The 17,108-nt window shown below is 45.2% G+C and overlaps 1 protein-coding gene across 1 annotated transcript in view; it reads left to right on the plus strand.

Moving 5' to 3' along the window:
• Positions 1-17,108, plus strand: part of LOC129688148 (O-acyltransferase like protein-like) — a 47,988-nt gene that overhangs the window by 5,350 nt on the left and 25,530 nt on the right. Inside the window, exons 2-5 of the mRNA XM_055622910.1 lie at positions 3,661-3,800; positions 6,461-6,539; positions 12,599-12,743; positions 13,922-14,148. Of these exons, the coding sequence (XP_055478885.1) occupies positions 3,661-3,800; positions 6,461-6,539; positions 12,599-12,743; positions 13,922-14,148 (591 nt within the window). The remainder of the gene's footprint in view (positions 1-3,660; positions 3,801-6,460; positions 6,540-12,598; positions 12,744-13,921; positions 14,149-17,108) is intronic.

Genomic DNA, 17,108 nt, shown 5'->3' on the forward strand with positions numbered 1-17,108 from the left:
TGTGTGTGTGTGTGTGTGTGTGTGTGTGTGTGTGTGTGTGTGTGTGTTGCTGAGGATTGAAGCTAGGGCCTTCCACGTGCTGGACGAGGACTTTATCATCCAATCTTTATGGCCCAGCCAATCTATTTGACTGTTCAGTGTCTGAATACTGCCCATTTTACCCATCTAGCTGTTTGTCGGGAAGGTTTTTTTGCTCAGGACCAACACCTCCACAGAAACCAAGAAAACCTCTTACTAGAGAGAGAGGTAATAGAGTGGATCCCATAGAAAGTTCTGGGTTCTGTGACTATCCAACATTCATTCAGGTTGAGTCAGGAGAATATTGAGTTCCGTAGACAGTTTAGAGAAACCTTGTTAAAAATAACACAGTGGTAGAATGCTTTCCTAATTTGTACCGGACCCTGGGCTCAATCCCAGAGCTGTGAGTTAACAAGCTCAGCAACTGAATTTTAATACCCACATGTTACCGCCACCACAGGAGAAGGAAAGGTCTGCCGATTAGAGCACCTGACTAAGCATGTTGCATCTGGTCATTTGGACATGAAAACCCAAGTGTGCAAATGTCCCGATCCCGTTTCTCCCTCCCTATGATGGGGCATTTCCATCTGGACTATGCCTAGCCCTAGTGTCGCTCAGGTTCTTGGTGGAAACTCTCTGGGGGTGGTGGCCAGAAAAGGGCGGTTTGCCTGTGTGATCCCATGATCAGAAAGGAAACCAGTGCAAAGTGAAAACCAAAACAGCAGAGCTGGAAAACCACCAGGACAGGAAAGGAAGATGAAAGGTTCAAGGAAAAACTGGGGACTCCAGGACAGACTCAGCCCTGGTGGCTTAAATCTCAGCAGTGATACCCATCCTGTGTCTTTCCTTGCCTCTCTTTCAGTTCTAGACCCTTACACTTCAGGATACAGAGCTTGGGAGGAAACCACTCTAGTCTATTTGTAATGAACACTAAAACACTAGGATGATAGAACTCTATTTGTCCATTTTGTAAAGTAGTATTTTGTGAGTCAGGGAAAAAAAAAAACTCAATGTAATTTTTGGAGCTGTATTTGGGCGTTTGGGCTAACCTTGTCAAAGGTTAATCCAATTCGGCCAATGTCCACAAAGTTTCTTCTCTGAGAGGTACACTGACTCACCCAGAGCACAACTTACCCTCATGGGAGACAACACATGGTGACACACCTTTCAGTGTGACACACTGAGCAAGGGTCTGGCTTGCTTCCTGGGAGAGACAGTTCTCCAGCCCAGACTTGAAGCGTGACTCAGTTATGCCAGCAGATTGGGAGGAGGGACAGCTCAAGCTGGGAGGCCAACAAGTCTTAGCCTGGTGAATGTTTAGAGAGGAGCAGAGGGAATGCTCTGGGTACAGTTGGGAGGGTGAGACCAGAGGGCAAGTCAGGGCATGCAGTGCCTGTTGAGGCCCTGCCCAGGAGTCAAGCAGAAATTTTAGTGACCAGAGAAGTCAAACTGGGCTGCAAATTAGTTCCACCCAGGAAATATTCTTCTCCAAACCTAACCCTTGACCACAGGTGGCCTCTTCATGCTTCATTCCCTTCCCACAAATGAATGAATAAAGTGTAATTAAAAAAAAAAAATTCTGGAGCTAGTAAGAGGAAACAAAGAGAGGAGAGGGATTGTATCTCAGGGGAAAGAATGCTTGCCTAGTTTGCAAAAGGCCTGGGTTTCATCCCTAGCACTGAATAATTTGTGTGTGTGTGTGTGTGTGTGTGTGCGCGCGCGCGCGCACTTGTGATTTCAGTACTTGAGAAGTAGAGGGTCAACCTGGGAATCTACTGAACCTTGTTTTGTTTAAAGGGAAGGAAGGAAAGAAGGAAGAAAGGAAGGTAGATAAGCAGGTCACATCTAAGAAACTAATGTCAGCATTGTGAGAAGCCCCTGGATTCTGCAGGCTGTGCCTGAAGTGTGTGTGTATGTGTGTGTGCGCCCATGTATGCATATATGCTTGTGTGTCTCTGTGTGTGCTTGTGTGTGGTGTATGTGCTCATGCATGTGCTTGTGTTCACTTGTCTACCCAGGAGTACAATCATGCCTCATCCTCAAAGGCAAAAGTTGCTTGCAAAATGGAGTCTGTTAGGGGAAGGCTCAGCCTGCAAAGAAAGCCGTTTTACTCAATATGGAGTACCTTAGAATGGGGCATAGACTGATCTCAATAAACAGACCAGTGATATTGAAAAGCAAAGAAAGGAGATGTAGTCAGTGAGGCCACACTGAGAAGAGAAACAAAGAGGTCCAGGTCCATTTTCAGGGTCCCGATACAAAGTTTAGTTTAAATAGAACGTAAAAAGGTGTCATGGCTAAAGGACTTGGTCAGAATGATCCTGCTCACCACCGTTATCTCTGCTGCAGTCTGCAAGGTGGCCTACCAAGCTATCATCTGGGTTTCTCTCTCCGGGAGAAGAGCTCCCCTCTGGCTGGTGCCCGGCCCGTCTTTCCCTTCTCCCTGCATGAGATTCCTGTTGGCTGAAGGGAGGGGCCCACCTGTCTCTCTTGATGTTTTAGAGATGAAATCACATGTCAGAGGTTTTTATGGAAAACATTTAAATATTATTCTATGCTTATGGCTATTTTGCCTGCGTGTATGTGCGCCGCATACTTACATGCAGTGCAAGAGGATGCGAAAGGAGGAATTTGAATGCTCTGGAGCGGGAGGGAGTTACGGGCAATTGCAGGCTGCCATGTGGGTGCAGGGACTCGAACCCAGGTCTGTGGGAAGAGTAGCCAGTGCTCTTTACTATAGAGCCATTGCTCCAGGTCTCCAAATGTTTCTTCAGTGTAGTTTCACCCCTTCACAGACAGTTAGAACCTTTTGTCTTTGCAGTTCATAAAATCCTGAGGGAACGGCTACCCTTGGGGCCTGGCCCTCACACATCTCTCACTGTGCTCAACAAAGGGAAGTAATGTGCACAGACCACGGCCCAGAAATCCCTGGGGAGTGGACACAGAGGAGAATGACAATGAATCAAGTAAACCCGTGTGCTGCGTGAACTCAGTCACCGGTACCGATGAGCTGGCACGGAATTAAAATAAGCAGATAAACACGGCCAAAGTGATGAGAGAATATGGTAATAGCATGGTATGCGTACACGTGTATATGTAAAGTCACGGACTGTTAGATATTAAAGATAGTAAAGAAAATACCACAGTTTATATCAAAATAGAGCAGGAAAAAAAAATGGGTAGATGGAAGGTGAAAAAGAGAAAAGTGAAACAAAGAGACATAGGGATTAAGATGGCTACGCAGGGATGATAATGGGAACCAGAAACAGAACGATAGCAAAGGAAAGAAAGGAATGTTTGAGCAAATAATAGCCATGCTTCCTCCAGAATGAAAGGGGGAAGAGGCTCACAGAGGGTCCGGACAGAGTGGAAATTAAGAACATGAAGAACAGTAAGGAGGGCTGGGAAGATGGCTCAGGGGCTAAGAGCTCGTGCCGCTCTTTCCGGTGCCAGCATCCATGCCGGGAAACTCACAACTGCCCGTAGCTCCGGGCTCTGCAGACGCCGACGCACGGGGTTACACGCGCAAGTCCCGCGCTATGCTTTTTACGTGGGCCCCGAGGATTCAAACTCAAGTCCTCCTAATTCACTGGTAAGTGGCCCAAGGAAGCTCATTCTGCCAACTTCTGCTTTGAAATCCAGTGTATGACTCGGTGGGGAAGCTGGGAAGCAGCGTTCTCAACGGCAACCTGGACCGGCTGGGGTCCCACAGCGAGTGCCTCTCCGCCCAGGGCCCCCGGGGGCGCTTCCGGGGCCAGTACTGCAAGCTGCACGTCCTGCAGGTGAGTGGAAGGACGAGCTCTCAGGGCACAGCTTATAACACCACGCCGCCAGCTGCATTTCCTGACTGAAAACACAGTCAGGACTCCGAGGCCTCACAAGAAGGACAACTAGATTTTAGTTGATTCTTCTGTTCCTTTTGTGAGACAAGGTGTCACTAGGTAGGAAAGGTTGACTGGGAACTTTCGGTGTAGCCTTACTGCGAACTGTGAACTCTTGATCCTCTAGGCCAGGGGTCCTCAGCCTGCCTAACGTGGTGAACCCCAACCACAAAAGTGTTTTCATTGCTACTTCGTGACGGTAACTTTGCTACGGTTACGAATCTTAATGTAAATATGTGGCATGCGCTCCTGGCCAGAAGTTGTTAGACCCCTCCGAAGGGGTCGTGACCCACAGGTTGAGAACCCCTGTTCTAGGCTCTTCCAGGTGCTGAGGCACGCCCAGCTAACACTGGATTTTTGGCAGTTGTTGGAAGCTTGCTCAGCCTCTTTGGAATGGGTGACCTCGTGTGAGGCACTCGTCACAAACCGTGCAGGCTGTTCATATACTCCTCCCTCCACACTGAACGGACCTTGAAGGGGGGGGTCCAGGCTTAACCGTGGGCAGCAATTTGAATCGCAATCTTCCGTGTACATTCTTTGGGCTCATGGCTGTTCTCCCCGCCCATCTCAGTCCGCTCCGGTGGAGTCCAGTGGAAGAGTCTGCAGCGCCTCACCATTCCCCGCTCCCCCCCTCCCGTCCTCTTCCCCCCCCCCCCAGCAACTTCCAACTTTGAATCCTTTCTACCACGGAAGCAGTCACTGCTTGGAGGATGGTGGCTCCAACCGGGATGGTCGGGACCCGGTTGCTGAGCCCGATCCCCTGACAGCATCAGTTTCTGGAGCAGTGCCTGGAATCTGGGACCCAGTTATCCAGAGCCCTGGCCCCAGAAACGGAGCTCTAAACAGGAATCTACCCAAGTAGATGGGCTACAGTTTCTGAAAACCTACTAAGACAGCTGACTACCATTTTAGCGCTTACTCTAGCTGTTTAAAAGAATGTAATGCCATTAGTTTTGAGACTTTCGTTGTTCATTCATGTATTCGTGTAATGTATTTTGATCATCACCACCCCTGCTTCCTCTCAGATCCACCTCCCATCAGCACTCTCTGCCGACTTGGTGTCCTTAAATATGGCTTTCACGGCTCAGCAGGCACCTAGACATCATGCAGCCTCCCATTAAGTACAAAATAGACTTTACATGGCTGGAATAAGACTATATTGCTATCTGGTTAGAAACCATGGTCCGAAGTGACAGGAAACAGGAGCCCTCTGCCACCCCCCCACCCCCTCCTCTGAGCCCCTGACAGTGGTTAGCCATGTAGGGGGGTTGTTCCTGGTCCTCATTTGTCCTCCCGAAGGTCGGGGTGACTGCTTAAGGGTCATTTTCAGGTGAATGATTTTGATATCAGAGCAGAAGTTCAGTCCTGTGCAGTCATGTTTATTGTGTAATTAAAAGAACCAGCTCAGAAATTTGCATTTGTGATTTGGCCTATCTTCATTAAGACGGCCACTCTAGTTATTGGCTTGAGGTTGTTGTTGTTGTTTTTTTTTTTTTAATAAAATCTTTATTTGATATATGTGTTCCATGACTCAGAAATTGCAAGTTGACAAACTCCTTTAAAAAAAACAAACACATTTATTTATTTATTTTACGTATGAGTGCTCTAACTGCATGTACACCTGCATGCCAGAAGAGAGCATCAGATCTCAGTATAGATGGTTGTGAGCTATCATGTGGTGTCTGGGAATTGAACTCAGGATCTCTGGAAAGAGCAGACAGTGCTCTTAACCACTGAGCCATCTCTCTAGACTCAACAAACTCTTTAAACGATTTCAGGGGAGCCAGTTTTTATGACCTTAAATATGGAGGAGAAAAGCAGTGGGATATACTATCCGAAACTATTGATCTTTAATCTGGAGGAGGAATGTGCTGTGGTCAATTAACCAAAACTTTTTAAGCTGGGACATTGGGCCTGCACAACCTGGTATAGGTGAATCTGATGTTCCCTGTTCACCTGGGCCATCCCGTATTGGCAAGACTGTCTCGAGAAGTCAGAAACCTTTTTCCCTTCAGCTGATTTTTCCTTCAAAATTCAACAGATTTCCTTCTGTCTCTGACCCCAACTGCCTGCTGAGCGCTGGGACAGTGACAGCCTTCCTTAGCAGTAACCATACCTGAGGTGGCTCAGGACTGCAATCCTGGCATTTGGGAGCGAGAGGCAGGAGGATGAGGAAATCAAGACTTTCTTGAATTACATAAGAACCCTGTCCCAGAAAAGAAAACAAGGGGCCGGGGGCACGACTCCGTGTGTGCAGTTCCTGCCTGGGAAGTGTGAAGACTCATGGGTAAATTCCCCAGCACCCATGGAAAAGCTGGGTGAGGTCTGTAACCCCAGCTCCTGAGTGGTGTGCATGTAATATCTGTGTCAGAGACAGGCAGATCCCGTGAGGTCACTGGCTAGCCATGCTAGCTGAAACTAATCCGCTTTGGGTCCCATGGGCAGCCCCAACTCAAAAAATAAGGTGAGGCGTGATCAGGGAAGGACTGTCTGTGTTGACATCTGGGAGCACACTTTTACACTGCGAGTGTTAAAGGGTGCTGTGGCATTGTGTTTCTCAGGGTGCAGCAGACTATAGTGTGGGGGTGTGTGTCCCTGATTCTTGTGCCGAAGAGGATGTGACCATGATGTCTCAGCTGGGTAAGTATAAAAAAAATACAGTCAAATGTGTCACCATGAAGCTTGAAAATTCCAACAGCTTAGAGTCAGCAAAGGCAAAAAGGACCCCTGCAACCTTTAGGACCTTCAGGACCTTTGGGACCATACCAGCTCCTCATCTTGGTCAATGAGCTTAACTGAGAATAATGGGGGGGGGGGAAGAAAATCAGGAACAGAGGTGGTGCGACGGTAGTGGAGAAGACAGGAAGGAGAGAGAAAGACCAGAGCCAGGAGGTCATCGCCGGATCTTGATGCAATAAAGATGTAAAGCTGAATGGTCTCCCCACAGCTGCCTTATTGGGCCCCGAGGAGGCAGGAGTGGGTGGTGTCCCTTTTCCATACTGTGACTTCTCTGCTCTGCCCATGAGCCTGCCAACTGCTGGGTCAGGAAGGCCGTTTGGAAGTTGGGGGTTGTGTGAGGCCAACCGGTTGCTGTGGATTAGCGCCGAGAGCCCCGCATTCGGTCCCGGCTGTCCCTTCCCGGCTGTGTGATCCCGAACAAATCATTTAATCTCCCCCGAGTTTCAGTCTCCTGTCTATACAACAAAGGACCGACAAGCGCTGGAGTTCACAGCCTCCCCCACTTTCTACTGCCTCACAGTCATGTCTGACCTTTGGCACGCAGAGGAATACATTTTAGCTCATGGAAACTAGATAGGTCTTCTATAAGTATTTCAAGAATTCCTAAGCAGGAGCTTTAAAGCCCAAGATTTGTTTTCATTGCTTAGTGATTCATATTAATTCTGGTCATCTAAAAAAAATAATAATAACAGCTCGTGACCGAGTTCTCCTTCAAAGTGTTGACAGTGCAGCTATTCTTGATAACTTTAAATCATCCTCTAAGTTTGTAATGACACTCACGGCTTTGGGTACATTATCTTTCTAGCCTAATGTTTTATGTGCTGTTTAAAGACAAACAAACAAACCAAAACCAATACCCACATGCAATCAAACAAACAAGCACACAAACAAACAAACACCAGGCATGTTGTCATATGGCTGCAACCCCAGCATTCCAGAAGACAAAGGAGGAGGTTCATGAGCCTAAGGTCAGCCTGGGCTACAGAGCAAGTCGGAGGATAACCTAAGCTACATAGCAAGATATTTTTGTATCAGAAACAACAACAAAAAGGAGCTGGTGACCTATCTCAGTGGCCTGGCATTTCCTCAGCATCTGTGAAACGCTAGTTCTAGCTTCAGTACTACAAGCAAAATTAAAAAACAAAACAAAACAAAACATTGTTAGTTAAAGCCAAAATTTGGTTCTTTATAGATAAGAGATGAATATCACAAAAAAAACAAAGACAGGTGATCAGCTGCTATGCAATTAGCACTGTACGTCAGTAACCAAGGCCTCATGTTGAACGAGTTGACTTGCCTAAGAGATTCATCAGTTACTATGATCACAGTAAGATGACTAGCCTGAGCTGGCCAAACGAAGTAAAATGTTGGCCATCATTGCTGCTGATAAGAAGACACTTCGAGATACTCATTCTCAGAGAGACATGAAGAAGGTGTTTTCTGAGAAACCGGAAGAACAGGCCCAAGCTAGGGTGAGCGGAGCTGACATGGGGAGCTGCTCAGGAAATTAGTATTGGAAGGCGCAGCCTTTCTCCAGCTTTGGCACAGAGGCAGGGCTTGAGATCAGAGTGACTTTGTCTGAGGGAACATTTCCCCATCTGGAAAGGATCTGTCAGCTATTTCTTAAAGTTTTTTGATGAAGCTGCTAATATCTCTCCTCCAGATGTAGGGCAAGCAGTTCAGTAATGCCAGGTGGCTGCTGTTGGCACAGGTCCGCTCATTGGAGCAGGACTGCAGGAGAAGCCACAGCAGACAGTCCAGGGCAGGATGATCAAAGCATTGCTGAGAGAGAGAGAGAGACCCTGCATCCTCCGGCCAGGCCGTGGAGGACTTGCTGCGCAATGTTTTCCATGAGATGCTGAAGCATTTCAACAAACAGACGTGATGTGATGCTTGAGCCTCACTATCAGCTTGACTGGACTTAGAATCACCTAGGAGACACTCATCCTAAACGTGTGTGGCTCTAGCCCAAGGGCTCAGGGTGTAGACTGAATAAAAGAGGAAAAAGTAAAAAGTAAGAGGAAGTTCAGCATTCTCTTTTCTGGGTCTGCAGAGATGTGAGCCAGCAGCTCATGCTCCTGTCACAACTGTGAACCTCAAGTGGCCCTAGGACTTCCCTGATGAGGGACTGGGTTGAGCCAGGAGCCCAAATCAATCCTTCCTGCCTTTAGTTGCTTCTTGTGAGGTGTTTGGCCACAGTAGTGAGAAAAGCCATGAATGTGCGTGGCTTCCAGAGGAAGAAATTATGTCATCCCAGGCTGTGCAGGCTTTGAGCACTGGTTCTCAACCCTCCTGATGCTGTGCCCCTTTGATACAGTTCCGCATGTTGTGGTGACTCCCAAACGTAAAATTATTTTCATTGCTACTTCATAACTGTAATTTTGCTGCTGTTCTGAATTATACTGCAAATATCTGTGTTTTCCAATGGTCTTAGGTGACTCTTGTGGATGGGTTGTTCAAAACCACTGCTTTACATCAAGCCTAGACACAAAAATTACAAAATCCAGTGTAAATGACTTATTGTATTCATTTCTCAAGGCTTCTACCACCAGCCTCGGACTGTGGTACTTCAGATGACTTAAGACAAGAAAAAATAATTTTCTCATAGTTCTGGACAGCAGACATCTGAAATCTAGGTGTTGATGAGGTTGATTGCTTCTGGAGCTATCTATCAGAGTCTGGCATATGCCTTCTCCCTTAGCATCTGGAGGCTGCCAGCAGTTCTTGATGCTCTTGGCTTATAGACACACCTCACCTCCTTGGCTTGTTGACAAACCATGTTTCTTTGACCTGTAGACACACCATACCTCCTCAGGTTGTAGATACACAGCGCCTCCTTGGCTTATAGACACACTATGTCGCCTTGTCCTGTAAAGATTTCATTCTTCCCCAGTGAGCACACACATAATTTCTCCTAAACTTTGTCCTTGGCCTGTAGACACACCAATTCTCCATAGTTTGTAGACATAACACTTCTCCTCAGCTGTTAGATGCACCATTTTTTCTTAGCATGTGAATACACCATTCTTCATTGGCTTGTGGATACATCATTCTTCATTGGCTTGTGGAACCACCATTCTTCATTGGCTTGTGGATACACCATTCTTCATTGGCTTATGGATACACCATTCTTCATTGGCTTGTAGTCATTACTTCCATTGGCAGGTGGGATTCTTCCCAATAGGTCTCTCTCCTCCACCAGCTACACTGGGTTTAGGGTCCACTCTAACCTTATATGATCTCATTGTAGGTTGATTACTTCTGAAAAGATGATATTTCCTAACAATGTTACATTCATGGGTATCAGGATTTGAATCTTTTCTGGGAGTGGGAAGTCAGAATATGACCCAATATTGACTTTCTGGTTTGGCTAGATTATTTGAGTTCCCTTAAATATGACAGAGAGTTGGCAAAATGGTGGCTCACTGCCACTTAATCCAGGACACTGCACTCACCAAATGTATTTGACAAATCCAACTGAACCCTGTGTGGTACCTAAAGCTGACAGAAAAAAAAATTGGTTTTAATATTCTGCTTAACACTGAGCCAACAAGTTTTATCTGCCAGCGGCAAAAGGGGGCTACACATTTCTATTCCCAGGGGCTCACTCTAAGTCTGTCCATCAGAAAATTTATAACAGTTAATGATACTCACACTATCTGTTCATTAAGAACTGAGCTGGCTGATGCCAAGTTTCACCAGTGTTTACCGTCAGTGGAAACTGCCCTCTTTGACGCTTCTCTGATTTCGAACAGCCTGGCCTGTTAAAGTAACCAAGCTGACAAGTGGTTTCCCCTCAGCACTCTCACGACTCCCCTGTGTGTTGACTGAAAAGCTGGAGTTCTCTAGCAGCAAATCCTTGAGTTAGCTGCAGGTTTCTTTCTGGCTAGGACTCAAAAGGAATTTTTTTTGTCAGATAATCTTTTATTGAAACATTTTCTCTTGTTGCTTTTTTAATTTTAATTTTTAATTTTTTTGTTTTTTTTTTTTTTGAGACAGAGTTTCTCTGTATAGCCTTGGCTGTCCTGAACTCACTTTGTAAATCAGGCTGGCTTTGAACTCACAGAGATCCTCCTGCCTCTGCCTCCTGGAGTTCTGAGATTACAGGTGTGCGCCCAGCTCTCTTCTTGCTTCCTAATTAACCCATGTACTCCATTGCATTCTGCTGACTTCTGTGATGTCTTGATGGTGGAAGCCAACCACACTCTAGCCACCAGGATCCTCTCAATAGTTCCTGAAAGCTCATAAGTTCAAGACTGGTGTGGCATCTGCAGGGCATGCTTGGCAATATCATTGAGAGTGTTATTTCCAATGTAATTATTGTTTTATGGTCCTTTCTACATGGTTTCTTGTCGGCTTTGATAATCAGGGAAGAGGCAGAAGGTACAACCTTCTCTGGGCCTGTTTGTTCTGAGTGGTCAGTTTCATTACCATCCTCTGACTTTTTCAGTCACTAGTTGCTATGGCAACATCATCAGCAACTTTTTCCCCTTTCTTTTTGCTGCTACCACTGAAAATTGACCCAGGTCCCCTAAAAAAACATCCAGGGCTCTCTCACAGCCGTCTCTCCAGCCCTGTTGAAACTGTATTCCTAACCAGTATGTTCCATTTGATGAACTTATCTGAGAAAATTCTCCTGTGCATAAGGTAAGGTGAACGCTTCTTATAAGTATGTAAAAAGTTAAAACTAGTGATGGAACCATGCCCCGTGTCTAGCAGGCACTTAATGAACGGTCGCGTTTGTGGCTGTTAGTAATTGGTATTACCATTGTGTGAAACCATGTGTCCCCAGTGTTTGCCGAGGCCTGGAAAGTGCCCAGGGCTTGGTTCTGAGTGTGGTCCTGGGAAGTTGCAGAGTATAGATTCCAGATCGCTTCCAGACCTCCAGCTCTGAGGCCTCCAGGGAGGGGGCCAAACAGTGCTCCCTCACAGGCCCTCTGGGTCACCTGAGGCTCACTGACATCTGAGACAGAATGCTAGTCTCACTGGTAAGATCTTTACATAGCGATCCTTCCAGGGGCTTATCAGCCGTGTCCTGACTGGCTTCTAAGCTTCAGTTTTGGGTGGTGCCCATCCCAGAGTGCTTGGCTTCCATCATTTTATTCCATCTTCTATGGCATGGTTTTGTCTCTCTTGTAGAGACTTGCCCACACATAGGCCTGAGTCAGTACCAGCACCTTTTTAGATTTAGCATTCCCAGGGCTGTGTGCCACAAGGGATGTGAGAGATCAACAGACTAAGAGTTCAGACTAGTCCATTTCTATCTGGGCCAAGTGCCTGCTTGTGGCTTTCAGCATCTTTTTTCTGTTTTAAGCATTTATTATTATTGTTATTAATTTATTTTTAAGGTGTGTGTGTGCATGACTGTGTGTATGTGCAAAGGTGCCTGTGGAGGCCGAATGAGGGTGTCAGATTCCCTGGAACTGGACTTACAGGAGATTGTGAACTGTCTGAAGCAAATGCTGTGAACTGAACTCTGGTCCTCTAGAAGAGCAGTATTCACTTTTAATCCCTGACACATGTCTCTGCCTTCTGTGGCATCTTTGTTTCCTCTTTTTCCTCCCACTATCCATAAAGCAGATAAATTTGGCCTTTGGTACTTATGATAGATTGGTTCAAAGACCCCCACTTCCAGGAAACTGAAATCTGCCCGTAAGTCATTATGTAAATTTTAATAGTGTTTGCATGGAATTTATAGAATCCTCCTGTGCACCATTAATCGTCCACAGCTTCTTTATAATACCTAATGTAAAGGCTGTGTGCATAGTTATGCTATAATCATACTATATCCTTTAAAGAATAATGATGAAAATTCTGTGCATGTTCAGTACAGATACAATTTAAAAATATTGTTAGACTTGGAAAACCAAGGCATGTTAAAATGCCAGCTTTGCGTTGGCATGATAAGACCACACTCAGAAGAGTCTAAAACGGTAACGTAGCCTCTTCTCATCTCGTAGATATTCTAAGGTTCAGAAATACTTCATTCTTGGCACCGTCCCTCTCCCTCTTTACAAGAAACTTCTCGTCTTCCTCATCTTTTGAAAGCGTGGCCAGATGTGCTGCTGGCGTGTTGAGGCTGGACGCGCTTGCTTCTGTGTGTCTGTAAGTATGGATGTCTGAGGTATCCAGGTGGGCACTATGCCAGTATCACCCCCTTCTCTCCCCAACCACATTTGGTGTTGAATTGAATCCATTGAGTGATGACTGATCAATGCCGTCTGGCTTCAAAGTTCAGTGATCAGAATGTATGTGTCTCCCCAGTATTCCTACACTGAAACTTAAACCTGAGTGTGGTGATATCACGTGGTGCCTTTAGTGGAGATTAGTGTCCTCTTAAGAGTTCCAAGTGTGTGTGGGGGTCCTATCCTTCTATCACATGAGGTCAACTAGAAGGTGCCAAGAACAAAGCCTGCGGGTGATTTGATTTGGGACTCCCAGCTTCCAAAATAATAAGAAATCTATTGTTCGTTAGAGCAATAGAAAACCAGCCCATGGCATTTTGTTACAGCAACCTATGCTGACTAAAATACAGGGAGATTACCACTAAACAAGGAACTATGACCGTACTCCAGGGAAGACAGACTACGTCCAAACTTGAGTGGGGTCCAGGACCACCAGCAAATGCATCCATCTCCAATCATTCCCGGGCCTCTCTCCTGACTATGCTCTCTCACAGCTGTCTCTCCAGCCTTGCTGAAACTGTATTCCTAACCAGTGTGTTCAATTTGATGAGCCAATGTCATGCCCATTACCTTTTGGCATTTTGGTCATTTCTTGGTACAAATTAAATAGAAGTATAATTCTAGCCACCCATTTAAAAAATTTAAATTTATGAGTACATGTATGCCTGTGTCAGATTAGGTGGACCACTTGTGTGCAGATGCCCATGAAGTCAGGAGAGGGCTTTAGCTAGATCACCTGGAACTAGAGTTACAGGAAGCTGAGAGGCCCACACTGTAGGTACTGGGAAAACTGAAGCTGGGTCCTTCCTCCATGAGAATAAGCATTCTTATCCCATGAATTATCTCTTCAGGCTCTATTCTAAAGTTATTAAGTATTTCCCACTTAAATTTTAGGTGTTTTTCTTGTTGTTATTTTTCCTTTTTGAGACAGGGTGTTTCTATGTATATCAGCTAGTCTTGAACTCTGGATTCAGCCTCCAAAATGCTAGGGTTACAGGACTGCCTCCATGTCCAGTTGATGGTTTGTTTTTCATGAGGTTGTTTTCTCTACATCTTTGGTGGTATGTGGAGGCCTGGCTAGGTATCTTCTCTCTGCAGATTTATCACCTTGCTAGGCCTTGTCCTTCCTGTGGCTGGAACGGTTTACACGATGGCCAGGGACTGGGGCTTGGACCTTAGGACATCGTCTGCACATGGGACACTTCCTACCGCTTGTGAGAGTCTTCCCTTAAGAAACATGGAGAACAATGAGCAAAAAAGCAGGAGCCCACGGAGCAACTGCCACGTTCAGCCCTCTCCACCAGGACCCCTGAGCAGAGGAAAACGTAAGCATTTCAAAATAAGACCACCCCAAAGAAGCAAACTAGAGAAGTGTGTGGCTGGAGAACAATTCCTCCAGTTTGGATTCCAGCAAATGCCCGGCAGCTTCTAAATGTCAGCAGGGGCTGGATCCCCATTGTTTACAATTCAGTCTTTGTTTACTCTCAGGGTGCTAAGGCAAGGCGAAGGCACTGACAGTGATGCTTTATGTGGGAAACAATTATCTAGTGTGTTTTTGTGCTGACCGAAGCCTGGCTCAGTAGAGAGTTAAGGGGTTCACTGTAGTTACTGTCTACGATCATGGCTATTTTCAGTACTATAGATACGTGTACAGCTCTGAAGCCAGTGGTGGGGTGAAGGTACAAGCAAAGCTGATCAGTGCATCTGAGTTGGAAATAGATAACAACTCAGTGCAGCACACAATAAAAAATGACAATTCCAGTGGGGCCCGCAGTGTTATGCTTTGGTGAAAAATTAAGAATATTAGTTTCAAGGGCCATGGTGGCACACAACTTTAGTCCTAAAATTTAAGAGGCAGAAGAATCTTCTGTGGTTTTGAATTCAGCCAGGACTACATAGTGTGACTCTGTCTAGAAAGAAAGAAGAAAAAGAAAAAAGAAAGACAGAAAGAAGGAAAGAAAGAAAGAGAGGAAGGAAGAAAGGAAGAGAGGAAGGAAGGAAGGAAGGAAGGAAGGAAGGAAGGAAGGAAGGAAGGAAAAGCTGGGCCTGGTGGCACACGCCCATAATCCCAGCACTTGGAGAGGCAGGGGCAGGCAGATCTCTTTGAATTCAAGGCCAGCCTGGTCTACAAAGTGAGTCTAAGACAGCAACACTACACAGAGAAACCTTGTATTGAAAAACCAAAAGAAAGGAAGAAAGAAAGGAAGGAAGGAAGGAAGGAAGGAAGGAAGGAAAGAAGGAAGGAAGAAAGAATATTACCTTCATTTCCACCTGCCTGTGGAAGGGGCAAACATAGATCGACATTATCACCTATTAATCTATACCTATTATCTACCTATCTACTATCTATCTAGTTACCTACCTGCCTATCATCTGTACGATTCAAAAATTGCCTGTTCATGCAAATACCTTTCATCCATATGGAGTAATAAATTCCCCTCAGGTCTTTGAATTTGTCTTTTCTTACTCTAAAGGAGAATTCAGGAAAAAAAAAAAAAAAAACAACACCTTAAATATCTCAGGGCATTGGCAGGGTAAATATGAATGTGTAATTAAGTAGCTTCAAGGAGTATGTCCCACGTGGAAAGCATAGCAATGATTTTTTTTTCTGCTCTTATTTGAATTTTACACAAAATCAGCACTGACAGTAACTTAAAATCCTGACATCAAAGACACAATAAAAGACAGAGATACTCTGAGAGGGTGCTTGGCAGGCTTAGAGCCCTGGGGACCAGTTCCTGTGCAGAATAGAATGCAGCTTTGCCTGCCAGGGGGCACGAGTCCGTCCATGCTGCCCTTCAGTATCTACCCTGAAGCCCTCTCTCTTGGTTATACTACATCTTCACATTATAAGTACAGGAATGATGGGCTTGCTTGCCCAGGATCTGGAAGCCTCCAGTGACCTCTTGTGTTGTGTTTGTAGATTGATCACTCTGAGTCTGGCTGCCCTGTAAGAAGGGTTCAAGTTCGGCATGGTTAGAGAAAGGAGGTGCTTAGCCTTGACTGCTAACCTGGGCCTCAGGTGGATCGTTTGATCTCTATAAACCTCAACTTCCACATATATAAAATAGGAGATAGCATGGGATAAGTTGATGGAGTTCGATGTGATAATACGTGCTTGTTTCTTAAATTGACACTTTCCCTCCATCTCGATATTCAAGCGGGAAGAGAGGAAAGGTAGCGTTGGGCCAGGATGTTTTTCTGGGAGGTCCAGATCTTTCTGAGCAAGCAGCAGGCCCAGCTATGTTCCAGAGGCTTCTGCCGGATAGGCATTGCATCTCCGTGGCTTTCCGCATGCCAGGCTGGAACACAGAGGCTTATGCTTGGCACCCATCTCACACTTAAAACACAGATATGTTACAAGGTGTCAGGCATCAGTGTGGTTCCTCCCCCAAATTGAGAAAATTGTGATCTGTTTGAATATTATTGGCAGTTGCTTTTTACTGTGGTTTCAAAAATGGCTGGTCTGTGTTAGGTTGCCACAGCATTTTTTTTTTCCTTTTGTATTTAATACTATCAGAGACAAAGTATGTCCTTGAATGTTTGGAAGTACAAATTAATGTATTCATTGCTTTTCCTTCCCCACTTTGACATTCCTCTGTAGATCAAAGCAATATAAGACCAATGTATCTTTTAGAAGGCTGGAGTCCAACTGGGCATTTTGGATTCTTGATTCTTGATTCTTTAGCCTCCCTCCTGATAACTGTTGTATGTTTTAGTGCAGCTTCCACAAACAGAATTATTCTGTTTAGTAGAGAATTAGGTCAGCTTGAATTGAGTTACATTTTTTCTATATTGTAAAAATATTTATGAAAGATAGTGAATTGTGTACATAAAATCTTGAAATAATTCTTTGATATAATTTGCCCCAAACTAATTCTTCAGGGGCTAATTATAATGCTTTGATAATATGTTTAATAACTTGTAAGATAATTGAATTATTTAGGTTTTTTTTGCTTCTTCTAATGTGAATTTTGATAATAAACATATTGTAACAGCACTTTTTAGTTCAGTTGTTTTTTTTTTTTTAAGTTTAGCTGTCTTGCTATTTGGAAGAGGCAATACAAGGGAGCAAAAGTGTGAGAAAGAGTTCATGAATTAAACAGCTATGGATTCGGTGGGTTTGGTGGCACACGCCTGTAATTCCAGCACTCAGGGAGGCAGAGGCAGGTGGATCACTGAGAGTTCCAGAAGCTAGCCTGGTAAACAAGTCCAGGATAGTCAAGGCTACACAGAGAAACCCTGTCTTGAAAAAACAAAACAAAACAAAAAAAAAAAAAAAAAA

This window comes from Psammomys obesus, unplaced genomic scaffold, assembly GCF_907164565.1.
Source record: "Psammomys obesus unplaced genomic scaffold, mPsaObe1.curated_primary_1811, whole genome shotgun sequence".
Lineage (NCBI taxonomy): Eukaryota > Metazoa > Chordata > Mammalia > Rodentia > Muridae > Psammomys > Psammomys obesus.